The sequence below is a fragment of the Pseudonaja textilis genome, chromosome 2, assembly GCF_049901715.1.
Source record: "Pseudonaja textilis isolate UNSWEBS1 chromosome 2, rPseTex1.2, whole genome shotgun sequence".
Classification (NCBI taxonomy): Eukaryota; Metazoa; Chordata; class Lepidosauria; order Squamata; family Elapidae; genus Pseudonaja; species Pseudonaja textilis.
In genome coordinates this window covers 104,370,431-104,387,136 of record NC_141991.1, presented here as the reverse complement: position 1 = coordinate 104,387,136, position 16,706 = coordinate 104,370,431, and the positions used below count along the sequence as shown (strand labels likewise).

General features: G+C 38.0%; 1 protein-coding gene across 2 annotated transcripts; it reads right to left on the bottom strand.

The window, feature by feature from the left end:
- On the bottom strand, positions 1 to 16,426 carry GSG1L2 (GSG1 like 2). Of its 2 annotated transcripts, XR_015741782.1 has the most exons (6): positions 15,912 to 16,426; positions 6,946 to 6,993; positions 6,215 to 6,367; positions 5,564 to 5,675; positions 4,079 to 4,421; positions 1 to 1,432 (listed from the first exon to the last, which is right to left on the bottom strand). XR_015741782.1 is itself a non-coding variant. In XM_026701706.2 (5 exons), the coding sequence occupies exons 1-5, from the start codon at positions 16,204 to 16,206 to the stop codon at positions 4,130 to 4,132; spliced, it is 900 nt and encodes a 299-aa protein (XP_026557491.1). In that variant the 5' UTR covers positions 16,207 to 16,426; the 3' UTR covers positions 3,896 to 4,129. The 2 variants fall into 2 exon arrangements, 1 of the variants encoding a protein (XP_026557491.1); XM_026701706.2 differs by lacking the exon at positions 1 to 1,432 and having other exon boundaries at positions 3,896 to 4,421.
- Between the last annotated feature and the right edge of the window lie 280 nt (positions 16,427 to 16,706).

Sequence of the window (16,706 nt, the reverse complement as noted above, 5' to 3'; positions counted from 1 at the left end):
CAAGACATTTATCCAGCTAGTAATAAACCATCCATCCATCCTCTCCACTTTCATTGACTTTTTTTGATAAAAAAAGGTAAAACACATATAGGGGAAATCCAATTTGGAAATGGAGGAGCATGAGATCTGAACACAGACTTGAAATCTTTTCTCAAACTGACACCACAAGATAATTTGCCAACCTCAGTTCCATATCCCCAGACATGATTTATATACATTCTTAGGATAATGTTTTCATAACTGCAAAACATCTACCAATTTCAAACCACAAGGTATTGTGAAGCTCTTTTTATTGCACAGCAAGAATCAAATTCCATCAAAGATCACTAGTGAAGAAAGGTTTTTACAGTTGTAAAAAGACGATACAGGGAGACAACATGAAAAAAGGTTCAATCCTCAAGCACACCCATCGCAACTTGGACATTTGAATTTAAGTGCCAAATTTAGTTTAGGTTAATATGGAGCTCCAATTATTTCAGAGATCCAGCTAAACATGTGGGAAACTGAATATAAGGGGTGGGGGGAGGAATTTTGCAAATCAAGCACAATTTTCCTCTCAACATTTATTACAGAAGTTTTACATTGTGCCTTGAAAAAAGATAGATATGATTATTTTTTTTGAAACAGAACTCACAGTGATGTGTTCTTTTCCATATCAGTGTCATCTGGCATGATAAATTAACCAACATTTCTACCAGCTCAGTCTAGTTAATCCTATACATACTTATTTGAAAGTAAAACCCATTTAAAGCAATAATTCAGATTATATCTGCTTGCCAGTTTGCTACACTTGTCTCATAAATCTGGAGACATACAGTACTTACTCTAAGCTACATTTGGGCTGATATCTGGATTTTAGAACACTGTCTGATTATACAAGTTGCTTTGTAGGAATTTTTAATGCATTTCAGTACACCAGAAATAGGATTTTAAGAGTAATATATAAAACTCTTTTCCTGTATCTTGCGGATCAATGCTTTCTTTGACATTCTGTACATCATTTGTTGATCCAGGCTGAGGAACTGCAAAAGGGCATGGCATCTGAGGCATACAGCAGTAAGAGTAAAATACAATAGAGTTCTTTTATCTCATCTAATGCAAAGATGGGAAAATGGTACCCATAGGTGAACCATACTCTAGCTGGTTTTACCTTATGGTAAGAAGACTTTGGATATTTTTGGTAAAGTTTGATGACATGATTTTTTTCTCCTGTCCTAATAACGCAGGTTACTTTAACTGTCACTCACAGCAAAAATTACAGAACTCTTAATCTAAGACCAAGAAAGGCATCAAGAAAATTGAGCTGTTAAATACTTCATAATAACTTCCTTTGTTTATTTCACCTCTGCCTGCAGCCAAAAATATAAAACCCAATTGGTGAGATTTGCTTGCCAGATAATAATTAGCTGCTCAAAGCTGCATCCCTTGGCACCTGAAAGTTAAAATATGAAAGTTTTCTTAATTACTCGTTGGAAGGCAACTTTTGCCGGTGCCTCTCTGGGCATTGTTAAAAGTGTGTGGTGGTTTGGGAAGTGAAACTCCATTCTGAGTTATAAAACTTCACTTCTAATAAGAAAGGTGTATTGAAGTTACACAGAGCTGAAACCTCTAGAGACATTTTAAGGAAAAAAGGACAGATCAAAACAAAACAAAACAAAACACAAAAGTTTCTATATTTAGCTTCATCAAAATGTATGAATAATCATAGAAGTACTTTTTCTTTTCTATCTTTTTTGAAATATTTAGCACTTTCTCAATATTATTAACTACTGGTATACATATCAAATATACCAGCTGTAAGTTTTCAATGTAATGCCATGACCTAGCCAAGATAAAATGCCACGTTGCAGAGAGGAATTAACTGTAAAGGTGCTAGACTCACTAAAGGAGAATAAGGACTTTTCTTCATTATAACCTTAAAATGCATAAACTTACTAAGAGCCAGTTTGATTTAGTGGTTAAGGCACCAGGCTAAAAAGCAGAAGACTATCAGTTCAAGCCCCATTTTAGGAAGGAAAGCCAACTGATTGCTGTTGTGAGGAAAGTAGGAAGAAGAAGGAGCATTATCACCATCCTGAATTATTTATAAATATAATAAATATAATAAAAGTGGGATTTAAAAAATATCCTTAAAGAAATAAAGCTGATTTCCTCCACTTTGGTCACAATGGTGCCTGACATAAACAATGCTTACTATGCCCCCCCCCCCCCCACTTCTGCTTCTCATCTGTCTGGCTCATGTCAACAAATTAAGCATTAGCCCCCTTTTCCCCCCAGCAGGCAGATCTGTAGAAAACTGGTTTTCCATGGAGACTTTTTGTATCTGGTATGCCCATTAGTAGACCAGTAAGAAATTTAAACAATTGAAAATTCTGTTTTACTATGTTTCCTAAATGACTAGGCTAGGAGATGAAATTGGTGGAACAGTTCTATCAATTTAATCTGGTTTAAAAAGAAAGATTAAAAAAGAAAGATTTGCCATTTCATAATTACATCTCACTGAAGAAAAGAAAGAAAAGAGAGAGAAAGAGAAAGAGAGAGAGAGAGAGAGAGAGAGAGAGAGAGAGAGAGAGAGAGAGAGAGAGAGAAGAGAAAGAAAGAAAGAAAGAAAGAAAGAAAGAAAGAAAGAAAGAAAGAAAGAAAGAGTAATAGAAATAGCACTTAGACTTATACACAGCTCCCCAGTGCTTTACAGCATTCTCTGAATGGTTTACAAATGTTAGCATGTTGTTCCCAACAATCTGGATCCTCATTTTACTAACCAGTCAAAATTGATGGCTGTGGGCAGAGTCAGTCTGCAATACTGCATTCTAAGCACTGCATCCCAAGAAAGGAAGGAAGGAAGGAAGGAAGGAAGGAAGGAAGGAAGGAAGGAAGGAAGGAAGGAAGGAAGGAAGGAAGGAAGGAAGGAAGGAAAGAAGGGTGGGTTTTAATTGGACCACTGATTAAATGAATAAAATGAGTACAAAAAACTCACAGGTCCCTGGTTGAAGTCCTTCAGAAGTGAGTTGGTAGCCTGGCACAAATGGCCATGGAAGGCAGTAACAATGACCAGATTAAAAAAAGCATTCCTGTAATAGCATGTGATAGCCAACAGAAGTGGAACAGTTTGCCAACAATGAAATGAACAGATGAAATTGATAGTGCTGCTTGTGCCAGCACCAGTTGGAAGCAGGGCTGGGATTCAAAATTTTTAACAATTGGTTCTGTGGTCAGCTTAGGTGGTTGGCATGGCTTGGTGGTCATTTGACTGGGTGGATATGGCTTGGTGGTCATGTTATTGGCTGGGTGTGGCCAACTCAATAACACTCACATCGAGGCACGCATCTCCTCACCTCGCCTCTCATGACTGTGGGGATGCTGCAACAGTCATAAGTGTGAAAAAAGATCATAAGTCACTTTTTTCAGTGCCATTGTAACTTTGAATGGTCACTCCATACAAGCAAAGTACCAGCAAAGGAGGGGAAAAAAACTCCAGAGACATTCCTGAGACAGGAAGTCTAGTCCTGCCAAGAATGTATCAAGGGTTAATGGAGAGGCAGTTTCTGAAAGCAACACCAGAATATTTCCTTCCTGCCTTCCTTACAGGATTAGGCAAGTAATTTCTTCTAACAACCAGTTCTCTGAACTGCTTAAAATGTTAACAACCGGTTCTAGCGAATAGGTGCAAACTGGTAGAATCCAACCCCTGGTTGGAAGCCACTACTTTTGATGCACAGCAGGGAAAGACAGGCAGAAGTTCCCTAACTGATGGGCTGGTATAGAGGATGCTATCAACAGATTTGATATTAGCAGATCCTCAAGAAATAGTTGTTGATCCATATTCATGTTGGAGCAACCTGGTTGTTCAAATGAATGGTAAGTCCCACTGGAATCATTGGAATTTTTTTTCTGAGGACACCTGGATGGGATTATGCTATCAATCTCTCTCCCTACCTAACTAGTGCCGTCAAAGCAAAAGAGAAGAGAACACCCCCAAATTAGAAATGTTAAAAGTGTTTCCTTTGTAGGTCATCATCATGGCTTTCCACTGGAAAATCAATTCTTAACATACAAAAGAAAAATGCAACATACATACATTGGTACTTTCCATAACACAAAACACAACCGATAATCCTGGATCTCCTTCTTAGCAATATTCTTCACAATGTGCCACAGGAATATTATTTAACTCCACAAATCCCACAGGACTGGATGGGTTGTGAATGTCTGTTAAGGGATGCATGAAGTCCTCGGTTGTTCTCTGGAGGGTGTCAACATACATCTTCCAAGCCTTTTCTGGAACAGGAGGCTTGGATTTAGCTCGTAGACCTCTCTCCAGTTTTTTCTGTTTATATTTAAATTCCAAAATAGTTTTTGTGTATCTGTTCATTGTGGTCACAGAGGAAGCCATGCAGCAGGCAAAGGAAACCCACGCCAAGCTGTCAATTTGAGAAAAAAAAGGGGGGGAAAATGACAGGACACAGTCATACACTCGCCCACCCCCAGACTAAGCAGCCCGCAGATCTCTTACATTTATTTCTAACAACCTGTCTTTTAAAACGTTTTTCCATCATGTAAGAGCATCCTGTTGGGCTTGTTTTGCAATTAAACTCACGATGATTTCAGATTTGTGACTTTACATTTCATTGCTTTTAAAGTCGGGCTGAATGAGCACACATGAACATTTCTACAGGGAAATTTTACAGAGGGAAGAGGCAAATCTGTTCCACGTGTTCATGCCACCAGGGAAAAAGTAGAAATGTCACTACTAGGGTTCATCAGTGACATTTTTTTGTCATTCGGTTAGCATTCCTTTTTAATTCACCACAGGACACCCAACTAATGAAAAACGATGCATCAAATGAGATGATCTGATGATATTTCAACCACCAATCAGTAGCAAAGCCACCAAATGCAATTTATGCTGTTTTAAAAAATGAGGGTCATCGTTCTTTTGACAACAATTGGGGGTGGGGGAATCCCAATCCTAATACTAAAATGGTTGCACAAACAAATTTATTACTCGTATATATGGGGGGAAATGGTTACTGAGCCGCTAACACCTTTTTATAGGTTCTGAACATATTTGTAAAAATATATCCCTTTCAACAGATCTCTAATTGGCTTGGCTGCTAAACTAAGAAAGCTTATGCAGATGGAAGATTCATTTTCTCATCTCCTTTAGCCACTCCATAACTATATTTCTTTTGGGCAACTTGGTGAAATTCCTGGGGTCAATATCTGTATAGAAAGAAATAATTCCTTTGCAAAACCTCAGTGATAGGAGAAAGATAACTTAATCAGAGCTTTCTGTATTCAGAGAAAGACAAGACATTTTTCATCTTTGAATTTCACACACAACCATTGCTGTTAAGATGTCACCATCAATTTTAAGCACCCTTGTGGTACACTTGAGAAGCAAGCCTGCAAGTTCTTGTAATTCTATTCTCAGACATGGCTACAATACTTTGTCATTGAGATAAGAATTTTTTTTTTAAAGGCAGCTTTAATTTTAATAGCTCCCTCAGAATGATTTGACTCATGCCCACCTTTTTGTGGTACATTTTGCTTCAAAACTTACCAGTAAGACCAGCCATAATCCCACATCTGAGGCCTCCAGTCCTCTGGACCGAAATTTACTGTCATTTGAAATACAGTTGTATACATCATGTGAGCCACCATTCCGAGGAGACCTGTAACAGTCAATCATAGTTTCAACAAATGACTCCTTGATGAATTGATTCTAGGGCATGTAAAGTACTGAGTGAATTTCCCAAGGGGTGGGAGGAAGACATATTTGAACAGATTTAGCTCTTGCTAAATCACGGTGGACTTAAAAGATAAATAAGCAGAAGATGACAAGTAGAGAACTAATCCAATCACCTTTGGTGTGAGAAATTGTACTAACAGGAGAGGAACTAGGACCTTTTACATTCAAAGCAGGTGCTCTATCTTGTTTGGATTTTCTGTCCATTCCTTCACTGTCATTGCAGCCATCACTTCCCAGAATTCCTTTGTTGAAGTGGGTGGCAGTTTTTCCTCACACTAAAACACCCTTTAATGTGGAGAGTTTGTGTATCAGCAGCTAATTCTCTTAGAACAAGACAACTCTTCCCATCCGTAAGAACTTATCTTTCTATGCCTACTATAAAAAAATAATAATTTCTTTCTATTGATCATTTCTTCCTTTGGCTTACTTTAACTCTTAACAGAAACATTCCCAAACTGTTACCTGCCAAAACAGTGAATATAGCAGCAAATGCATTAAGCTTCAGCCCATCCAGGACGCTGATGGAATGACAGATTTCAATCAACATGAGAGTGATGCCCATCAGGAGTAAAATAATGTAGAGGATCTCTGCTGCAACGGACAACCATAGAACTCCTGGAACATATACATATACACACACACATAAATCAGTGCACTAAGACCATTTTAAAGACATTTTTGTTTCTATAAACCAGCAACAGAGCTACATATTGTACATGGTTATCAAATTTGATTTCTTTTCAGAGCAGCTGGCAATTGATTTTAAGGATGGGTGATTATGAGCCACTTCCCCCAATCTGGAATCTGTCAGATGTTTGAGACAGTAATTATCAGCATTCCTATCTAGTCTGCCATCAATTTGCCACGACAATTGGACTTAGCCTGCAGAAGAGTCTTGCTTTTCCTGCTTTCAAATTAGAAAACCAGATTGGACCTCTTTAAGATTTATCTCTAAGCTGACATATACATTAACAGCACGGAAAATGAAGGACTGTCTCATCTGGGCCCAAATTTACATTCAGCAAAATTTCTGAACATCTATCTTTCTATGGCAATGTATGTTTCATAAAACCTGGATGTGTGCGCGCATGTGTGTGTGTGTGTGTGTGTGTTAAAAAATTGTTTTCCCTTGTGATTCAGAACACTAGATATAAATATAGAAAGAACTTGAAACACTGACAATATATAATTACCTTGAACTGCTGGGGGTGTCAGGCTGATGAAACTTCTGCATTTCTCACCTATAGGGCACATAAAATGAGCACTTGAAAATTAAAGATTTTTTTTTTTAAAGAAACACAAGTGTCATATTTGCCCCATTTGGGTTCTTATCTTGCTAACATTTATAGGAACAAGAGCTTCCCACAAGCAGCAAGTTGGAAGCAGATGGTGGGGAAGCCAGAAGCACTGAGATAAAACGTTCCACTACTGTTTTATGAGGAAGGCAAAGCCCTGTGGAAGTCATCTTTTGGGAAAGCATCCATCCACCTGGTTCCATGTGTCTTATTTTGGTATTTTTATAGTATCAGAATACAGATACAATCAGGCAGCTTTTGATCTGGAGTGTCTCTTCTCACTTGCACTATTTGTACTTTTACAAAAGGGGCTGTTGGTAGTATAATCCATCAGCACTTTTAGGTTTGTTCTCACATGCCAGGATAACATTATCTCATCACAAACTCCCCTGAGGGAGTCACTTTATCACCCAGTAGCAGAGACTCTCCAAAGAACTGACTGTATCTCCTATTTATGGAAACGTAGACAGTTGTACCAAAACATGCAGCATCTTCAGAGAGAAAAATCAGTGGATAAACCTTGAATAACCTTGGTATGTTTCAATATTATTCTCTAACTTTTAGAAAAACATCCTCCAACTGGATGGGTTGCATACAATTACCATCACAGACAAATTGGGGTAAAAATATATTAGAGCTTCTAAAGAAGCAATAGTGGACTAAAACACAGCTTTGTTTTTAGCAATGCTCATGATTGCAGCAGAAAATGGAACTGGTGAAGGATACAGATACAGATAATCAGAGTTGGAAGGGACCTTGTAGGTCATCTAGTCCAACCCCCCACCCAAGCGGGAGAGCCTACACCATTTCTGACAAATGGTGGTCCAATCTCTTCTTGAAAGTCTCAAGTGATGGCACTCCCACAACTTCCAAGGGCAAGCTGTTCCATTGGTTAGTTGTTCTCACTGTCAGAAAGTTTCTCGTTTCCAGGTTAAATCTCTCCGTGTTCAGTTTCCATCCATTATTCCTTGTCTGGCCTACAGGCGTTTTAGAAAAGAAAATTCGTTTTTGGATACTGAGAATCTTCAGAAGGACAAGTTTTATTTACACTGGATGTTTTCCTCCAACCCTTAACAAAAGATTTGTGCAAGTTTAAAATTAAAAAAAGCTCTTTATTTGGAAATAAGTGGAAAAAGCATAATTAAAATGTGGATTTGGGGCATTTTTTAACTGGACTAACAATCCAGTCCAGATTGATTTGGAAACAGAACTCTGAAAAAGAAAAATTTTAAATATTTCCTGTAATTTAAAAAAAAATCATATTAGAAATATAGGTTTATATATCTTTAATGTATATTAAATAATAATATATTTATTTTAATATATTTATTTGTATTTTAATATGATTGTAAACAATACAGGAAGTATTCTAATATCTTACTGGTGAAATGTTCTGGATGAAATAAAAGCATGATAAGAGGAGACTGTGAAGGCTCATTACTAGAAACAACTAAAAAAAGAAATAAAGGAGAAGATCCACTAATACAAAATAGAAAAAAAATATTTTAATTCTGGAAAAATTCAACAATACTTGGTAACAATGTACCTCAAGTGTGGGATTCAAATTTTTTAACAACCAGTTCTGTGGGCGTGACTTAGTTGGTGGGCGTGGCTTGGTGGGCATGTGACTGGCTGGGTGTGGCCAACTCAACATCACTCGCATCGAGGCATGCATCTCCTCGCCTGGCTTCTCATGACTGTGGGGATGCTGCAACAGTCGTAAGTGTGAAAAATGATCATAAGTCACTTTTTTCAGTGCCATTGTCATTTTGAATGGTCACTCCACACAAGCAAAGTACCAGCAAAGGAGGGGAAAAAAACTCCAGAGACGTTCCTGAGGCAGGAAGTTTAGTCCTGCCAAGAATGTAATAAGGGTTAATGGAGAGGCAGTTTCTATAAGCAACACCAGAATGTTTCCTTCCTGCCTTCTTTACAGGATTAGGCCAGTAATTTCTTCTAACAACCAGTTCTCTGGACTGCTTAGAATGTTAACAATTGGTTCTAGCGAATAGGTGCGAACTGATAGAATCCCACCCCTGATGTACCTAGAACTTACTCTTTAGACCATCTCATACAATAAGAATGGGCTTTAAAGAGAGATAGAAGAAAATATAATTGAAAAGCAGGCTGGTTTAAATTCAGATTTAAAATTGTCAGGATACAAGAATAATACTGACAAATATATTGTATAGTACTAACAAATGAAATTGGCCAAGGTTTTATCAATTAAAAGGGACACCCAAATAATAAACCAAAAGAGTTACTTGGAAAAATAGGTGTTAACTCAAAAATGTGATTTGGACAATTTTCGTACTTCCAAAGTAAACGTATTATAAATCCAAAGTAAATCTGAAGAGATGTATTATATTTAGAAAGAATTCCTGAGAAAAGGAAAAGAAAAAAAGAAAATACATTACTTAAAAATAATAAATATCAAGACTTTAAAAAGTAAAATACATGTTTACAAAGTTGGCTTATTTGATCAAGGTTAGACTGTATATGATTCTGTTTTTTTCTAAGAGCTTTTCTTGACTAGGACTAAATGATGAAATTTTAAAGAGTTGTTTGTAGATAAGATAAGGAAAGAGGAGAATTTTTGTGGTATTTTTAGAGAAAGTGATAAGCTATTGTATTAAGACAAGATGAAGAAAAGATGATACATTTTGTGGGACATAATTTGAAGGGTATATAATAGGGGATATATATCTATATATCTATCTATATCTATATCTCTATCTATCTATCTATCTATCTATCTATCTATCTATCTATCTATCTATCTATCTATGGTATTGAGCTTTGTTCGGGTATTTTCCCACATCATTATAGTTGTGCTTTTAAAGTTGTAGCAATGTTTCAGCAGAATCTCATCTGCCATCATCAGGCTTCTGTATAGTGTTCATCTGTGAGTCAAACTTTCACAGCCGTTTCAGTTTTAAATTTGGGGCTAGCCTACTGCTGTGCCAGAATGGTTTTTTCTTCATCCTGATTGGTTGGGAGTCTTGGTCTGTGTTTATTGGTCTTGGAGTTTGCTGTGTTCTGCTTGATTGGTGTTTCTAATATCTTCTGTCTGTTTTGTGGCTTTTTTTGTCTTGATTGGCTGGCAACATTGTGTTTCTGTATTGGAGGCTTTTAGTGCAGCTTGGCTCCAAGTAAATGGATGGCTATCATCTATTAGGAAGCTAGGTTTCATCTGGGTGCCTGGTTGGGGTGTGTTTGAGTTGGAGGTATCACGGGGGGATCTGTTTGTGCCCAGGTGTTTGCCTGGCTTGTGGTGTGGAGATTTTTTTGTTTGTGAGTACAGGCTTCCAAATAATTGACAGTCTGGTGGAATCATCTCTTCTATTCATGCTTTCAGGTCTTTTTTCAATCTCTATGGCTTCTCTGATAATTCTGTGGCTGGAGTTTTCTATAGTGGCTAGGGTTTGGGTGCCATTGAAGTCGATGCTATGACCTGTGGCTTTCATGTGTTGGACTAATGAGGAAGTGTCTTCCAGCTTTTTTACTGCATTTTTGTGTTCATCCAGGCGGGTACTTATTCTTCTATTGGTCTGTGCAATGTATGTGGCAGGGCATGATGCATATATGCCTTGGTTTTCCAGGTCAATTTTATCTTTGGAGTTTCTTAGGATGGCTGCTATTTTTCTGTCTGTTTTGATTCCTGTGTAGTATCTTACTGATTTTGTCTGTAGTACCTCTTATGTAGGGCAGGACAGCTGTTCCATAGATCTGTTCATCTTCTAGGTCTCCATTATGTCTCAGTGTGTTTTTGTGGATCAAGCCGGTGATTTTGCTTTTGTGGAAGCCATTAGCTGTCAGTACTTGAGTCAGGGTGCATAGTTCAGTCTTTATGTGTGTCTTGTCTGCCAGGCATTTGGTTCTGGCGATTAGTGTTTTGGCCACAGAGTTTATCTGTGCTGGGTGGTGGTGGGATTTGGCACTGAGGTAGTGGTTAGTGTGTGTTTTCTTCTGGTATATGGTGCGTCCTAGTGTGCCATCTCCAAGAAGCACAAAGCCAAAGATACAAGCCTGAAGATGACGAATGAGATTTTGTCGAAATGTTGCCAAGATACTTCCAATATTACGCAGGAGAAAACCTGAATAACCAAAGATCCACATACAAATACCCGTGAAAACCTCAGAAAACAAATATATATATATCCCCTTATATGTCTATGTCTATGTCTATGTCTATGTCTATGTCTGTGTCTGTGTCTATGTCTATCTATCTATCTATCTATCTATCTATCTATCTATCTATCTATCTATCTATCTATCTATCTATCTATCATATATCTATCTCTTGGTAGTTCTTAATGAACTTTTGCTGACTGCAAAATGAGGCTTTATTATTTGCCAATAGATAAAAGATAAGATTTGGGATGAAGGTGGTTTTTTTAGTTGCAGCATTAGAGAAGGTGTTAAGAAAATGTTTTTGCTTGTATTGATAAAGGGGGAAGTCATTTTCTATATTTCTTTATTACCTCTTTTAAAATGTATTTTCCCTTCCCCTGTGTTTTCTTTTCTCCTTGCCCTTTCTACTTTTTTATATTTCCTTAGTTTGCATAAGTTTTAATAATAAAATAACTATAACAAAAAGGGAAGCATTGCTTTAAGTGCTCTGGGTGACCAGAGAGATGGCAGTCTCTTTATCACTGGATGTGTTTATTCAAAGACTAGGTAACCTCTTGTTGTGGGTGCTTTAATCTTGATTTTTCCACAGATTAGCTTTTGGAATTCATGGACAAAACTTTTCCAACACTGAAGAGTTCACCTTATAGCTCCTTTATTCTTATTTTAATTTTCTAATTTTCTCACTGTCTTTCCCTCCCTAGAAAAGTTACTGCAATTCTAAATCTCTTCCCTTTCTCTAAACCTCTTCAAGTTCTCTTAGCCATTTACTTTCTCTTCTGATTTAACAGCTGAATATGCTGTAACTGTTGTTGCCAAAGGTTACTCCATAATCTGGGGCTGAAACCTTTTTTTCCAATCCAAGAATTTAGTCCAATTTCTCTCTCTGCCCCTTACTACAAAATCTCTCTCTATGATTGTAATGATCACCTCAGATCATTACAGCTGCTTTATTATTAGATGATATAGAAGAGAGAGCAGCAGTCAATCTTCCAAGGACAAAGCTATGTGTTACCTCTGCAGTAGGTGGTTTCTAAGTCCACTGTCCTTCGGTGAAGTGGATGATGTTGTCTTGTCTAGCATTGCTTATTTTATCTGGTTGCTGGAATCATCCGAATATCAAAGTGGGTGAACCTTGTGCTATAGGCAAAAATGTTTTGTACTAGCCTATGATCACACCACTGCCCTGGTCTGAATTGCCTGTGGAATGACTCAGTGGAATACTATTTAGAATGGAATGAAGCGTGGAGAAAACTTTAGGTAAATCATTGTATAAATCATTTCCGTTTGGGTAATTCTAATCTTGCCTATCTAGTCCCATGAAAGAGATATACAATACCTGCTGTGAAAAACATCTCATCTTTGGGGCAGAATCTGATATGAAATTTGCTTTGAGGTAGGCCAGTCAAGAAACAGATACTACTAGAATTCCAATGATGCTACTTTACTGTTGTAAGTATACTAATAGAATTTTGAAAGCTTGTCCATAACCTTTGCTGCCCCCACCCCCTTTTTAAAAAAAGAGAATAAGATCAAGGCAGGGTGGTTTTGAGTCTCACGCTTTCTTTCTTCTCAGGGCTCAGTAATGGTTTCACCCCACCCACTCTTGGAGGCCAGATCCAAATTCCCCTGCACTTTCTGAAGCATTTTCTATATGGATGGTACAAGGAGATTCAGAAATATATAGGCACTAAATATTAAGCACTTCTTTGAAGAATATGGAAACTGTTAAATGTGTTGCATTTTCACAATGATTGCCAGTGCACGATGAAGCTTAAATATTTGGACTAAAAGAAATAAGAGCAGATATGTGGATTGGTGCTCAGCTTGCCAACAGCAGGTAATTTGCAGTAGCAGACAATTGACCTGAGTGTTTTGCTGTAACAATTTGCCATCCTGATGAAAATAAGATCTAATATTGCAAATGATAACCAAACTGGGAAGTTGTTGTGATCCACGGGCCAGAGATCAAGTGGTAAGATTAGCAACACTAATAGTGAGGTGCATGTTCCATCTTCAGGCATGCAATGAGGGCTGACTGGAAACCGGCAGAAAGAAAATGAGCCAACAGAACAGGACTAAGAACTGGCTTCCAGCACCTCATCTGTGACCCACAGAGCTGTCTCAAGAGTGGGTGGAGCCAAAACCTTCAGAATCTTTTCTTTGGGAGGATTTATGTAGCACCATGACTAGAATGATGTGTTTGCCATATATTCATTCAGAAGAGAGGTCAGCTTTTTCGTAGTGGGGGTGAGAAGCACAGAGGATTGGAAAATGAAGTAGGGAGAGTCACATCACATTGTGAAGGATCTCCTTTTTCTTTCATTCAAGGCAGAGAGATTTCAGGAATTTGTTCTAACCTGAGGTAAAGAATTGTACTGTAATACTTTCATTGCTACCAGCTTAAAAATGGCAGGAAACCACATTGGCATTATCCAGAGGCTACAGTTTGGTCATGAACTCAGGGAGCAAAACCATATTAATTTTATTCAATTACTTGAAAACGGAGAGCCCCTTTTCATTAAAAGTAAACACAGTGGAAGATTTATTTTGCTTCCCTCCTACAAATAAGTAAGGCACAGCATTCATAAGAGCACATTCCGAGGGCTCAGTGCATTTTAACATCATTTCCTTAGGAATCTCAATATTACCATCCTGTAAAATCAGCAGGGCAGATGCTCATGGAGAAAGGTTTTCCAGAGGCCAACTAGCCCTTGTGTGGTCAAACAAGAGGTGACTTTGTGGCTCCTCTTCTATGCTTTTGGGTGAAAGAATGGTTCATTTCATCAAATGACAGTTCCAGAACTTTTGGAAACATGTATTTTTATCATATTAATATCTATGGCAAGAGAGAGATAGCTGACAGCAGTTTTCAAAGAAAAATCAGCCTGAAAACTTCTCCAAACCTAATTTCCATCTATATGTGTGCTTTTAATTTCCGCACATCACCTCGTAAACTGACTTATTCTTGCTCAGGAAAAACAATTACAGGTAATTAAAAGGGTGCTGTATGGCAATGGTCAGTGACCATTACAGTTTAATATCTTGCATTCAGCCTCTATTTGAAGAGAAAATAAAGGTTTGGAAATTCCACACTTGATCTGCAACATTAATTCTGTCCTTGGCTGCCTACTCAGGTTTCCAATTCTGCTCAGTTATAATTTGAATCATTCTGCTAATATTTTGGTAAATGTATAGAGTCTGAAGAATTCATATACCCAATAAAGGAATGTGAGAAATCCATATATCTAATAAAAGCTATTATATTCTTCATGCATTAAAACATGATGAATGGTATTTAATCTAGGTAAAAGGCAATTACCATGATTTGCCCAGAATCCATTTTTACTGGTGGCCCCAAATATCTGAATAAGGAAACAAGGTTTTATCTTTTTCAATCATATGCTGTATTTTAAAATATAAGGTCCTCCAAATTCCCCAGATTTAACACCAATTATTGTTCTGCATTAATGTGTCTGTATACCTGTGTTCTAAAATTGGAAACAAGGTGAAAAATTTTCTATCCCTTATTTTTTACTTTTATTTATTTATTAAGTACATTTATATAGCTACCTACCTCATCAAAAATTACTCTTTTAAACATTTTTCTAGTTGTTTTATAAATTGGGTGAAAGAAATAATATTATGAGTTTTAATTACTTCTTTTCCACCCAAATACTATTCATTTCAGTGTTAACTCTGCTGTATTCTTTGCAAACAATAGAGTGTCTTATGGCCCTTTAAAGTCTAAATATTTATTATGACTGGAGTTTAAGGCTCTGTGTAGTTTCTGCCAAATCAGGCAATGGGCCCATTTCTCTCCAAATAGTGTTCTGTGATGCCCCTTCTTGCATTGTATGAGGAGAATATGGTTCAAATCATTTTAATCCTGATAATCCTTTCTTCCCTTCCAACCTCCATATTAGAATAGCAAGAGAATTTTGATCTGTCAGTTGCCTAAAGGGGTGAGAAATAATTGTCAACATAGCTTTGGGAAATAACTTTGCAACAGATGTCATTGGGTAATAGATTGTATCCTCCCTTAAAGCATTTCACAGTCTTTGAAGATTATTTTAGAATTGGTTGGATATGCGCTAAGCCATGGTTTGTTTTATCTTCAATTTATTGATCAAATCATCAAATTTACATGTGTTAGCATAAAAGTCATGGCTGAGAAACCTTGCACTATAACATGTAGAGCCAAATCAAATCACATTATAGACTAACATGATGTGTGTAATTTAACAGCTTGTTTATAAATGGGATGTAAGTCATATGAAAAGAAATGCTTCCATTATACAGATGGAAGAGTAAGGCTAAAATAAATAAGTAAAAGAAACAGCTAAAATCTGAACATTGCTTTTGCCAGGTGGAAATAGCAAACTGACTGGCTGATCCTGAAAAACGAAGCAGCAACAAATCTGATTATTACTTGGATGGGAGACCACTGAAAAATCACAAACCATATTTGGGTGTAAAAATAAATCTGGAAGAAGGCAATATCAAACTACTTTCATGAGTTGCCACTCAGAGCTACCCAGAGTTATCTAAGAAGCTAATAGGAGTCATGCTTCATTCCAGGGGGTCCTTATTTCTCACAGTTGTAACCCTGATTGCACCATAGCCACTGTTTTTCACCCAGCCCCAGACAAAACGTGAAAGAAGTTACATAACTATCTTCTCTCTCAAAGAAAATCAGGATGAAGAAGACTGTTTCCCAGAAGGGCACTCACCTTTTCCACTGATCACCTCTTCACAAGAATGCCAAATACCAGCATGAAACTTTCGATCCACAAACTTGTCGTCTCCCGTCTCCCAGATGTACTGAACCAGGCTGCTATCATTCGCACCTGGGCTGTTCATCCCAATGCAGTGGGTGCCACCTGCAAGTTCGCTGCAGAACGGTTTGGCTACCTTCTGGGTTCCTTCACACCAGTAGCTGCTGCTGAAGGCTGTGATAGAGAAAATTAAAGAGAGGAAGCCGAGCGAGAGGGCTGCCGAGGCTCTCTGCCGCCTGTCCACCCCCATTGCCTGAAAGCTGCCTTCTTGTAAAGGCAGCAGGAGGCAGCATTCAAGGATCCTGGAAACACCCACTGCTGATGCTCTCAGCTGCACATCCGCTGAAAAGCCCCTCTCTGAATTTTCCTCATCAGCAACAGAGAGACAATCCTGAACTTAAGACGAGCAGAGATTCCTACATACACTCCAGGGACAAGGTGATTTGAGCCTAGTTTATCACTACCTGAAAGCTGGGAGCTCTGCTCCAAAGCTCTTGTCACAGCCGATGGAGATCAGCTTAAGAAGTTCAGAACCTGGCAATCACTCTTCTAACCACACAGGAGTAGTTCCCAACTGCCCCCCTCTCTCATACACACCTCAGTAAAAGTGTTCAGATCAGACACTACAAGTAACAGGCAGACAGGCTCTGCCTTAGCACTTTGCTCCCTCAGAACAGGTCCTAGTCCCCAAATTGGATTAGGGGATTGACATCATGGTGTCAAAGCTCTGCTCCAAGCTAGGGGGTGATT

Excerpts from the sequence above, each read along its gene's own strand:
- GSG1L2 (XM_026701706.2), bottom strand. The coding sequence starts at position 16,206 with ATGGGGGTGGACAGGCGGCAGAGAGCCTCGGCAGCCCTCTCGCTCGGC. Across the intron at positions 6,994-15,911 it reads AGAGGTGATCAGTGGAAAAG|GTGAGAAATGCAGAAGTTTC; the intron begins GTGAGTGCCCTT and ends TGTGCCCTATAG. Across the intron at positions 4,422-5,563 it reads GATTATGGCTGGTCTTACTG|CTTGGCGTGGGTTTCCTTTG; the intron begins GTAAGTTTTGAA and ends TCAAATTGACAG.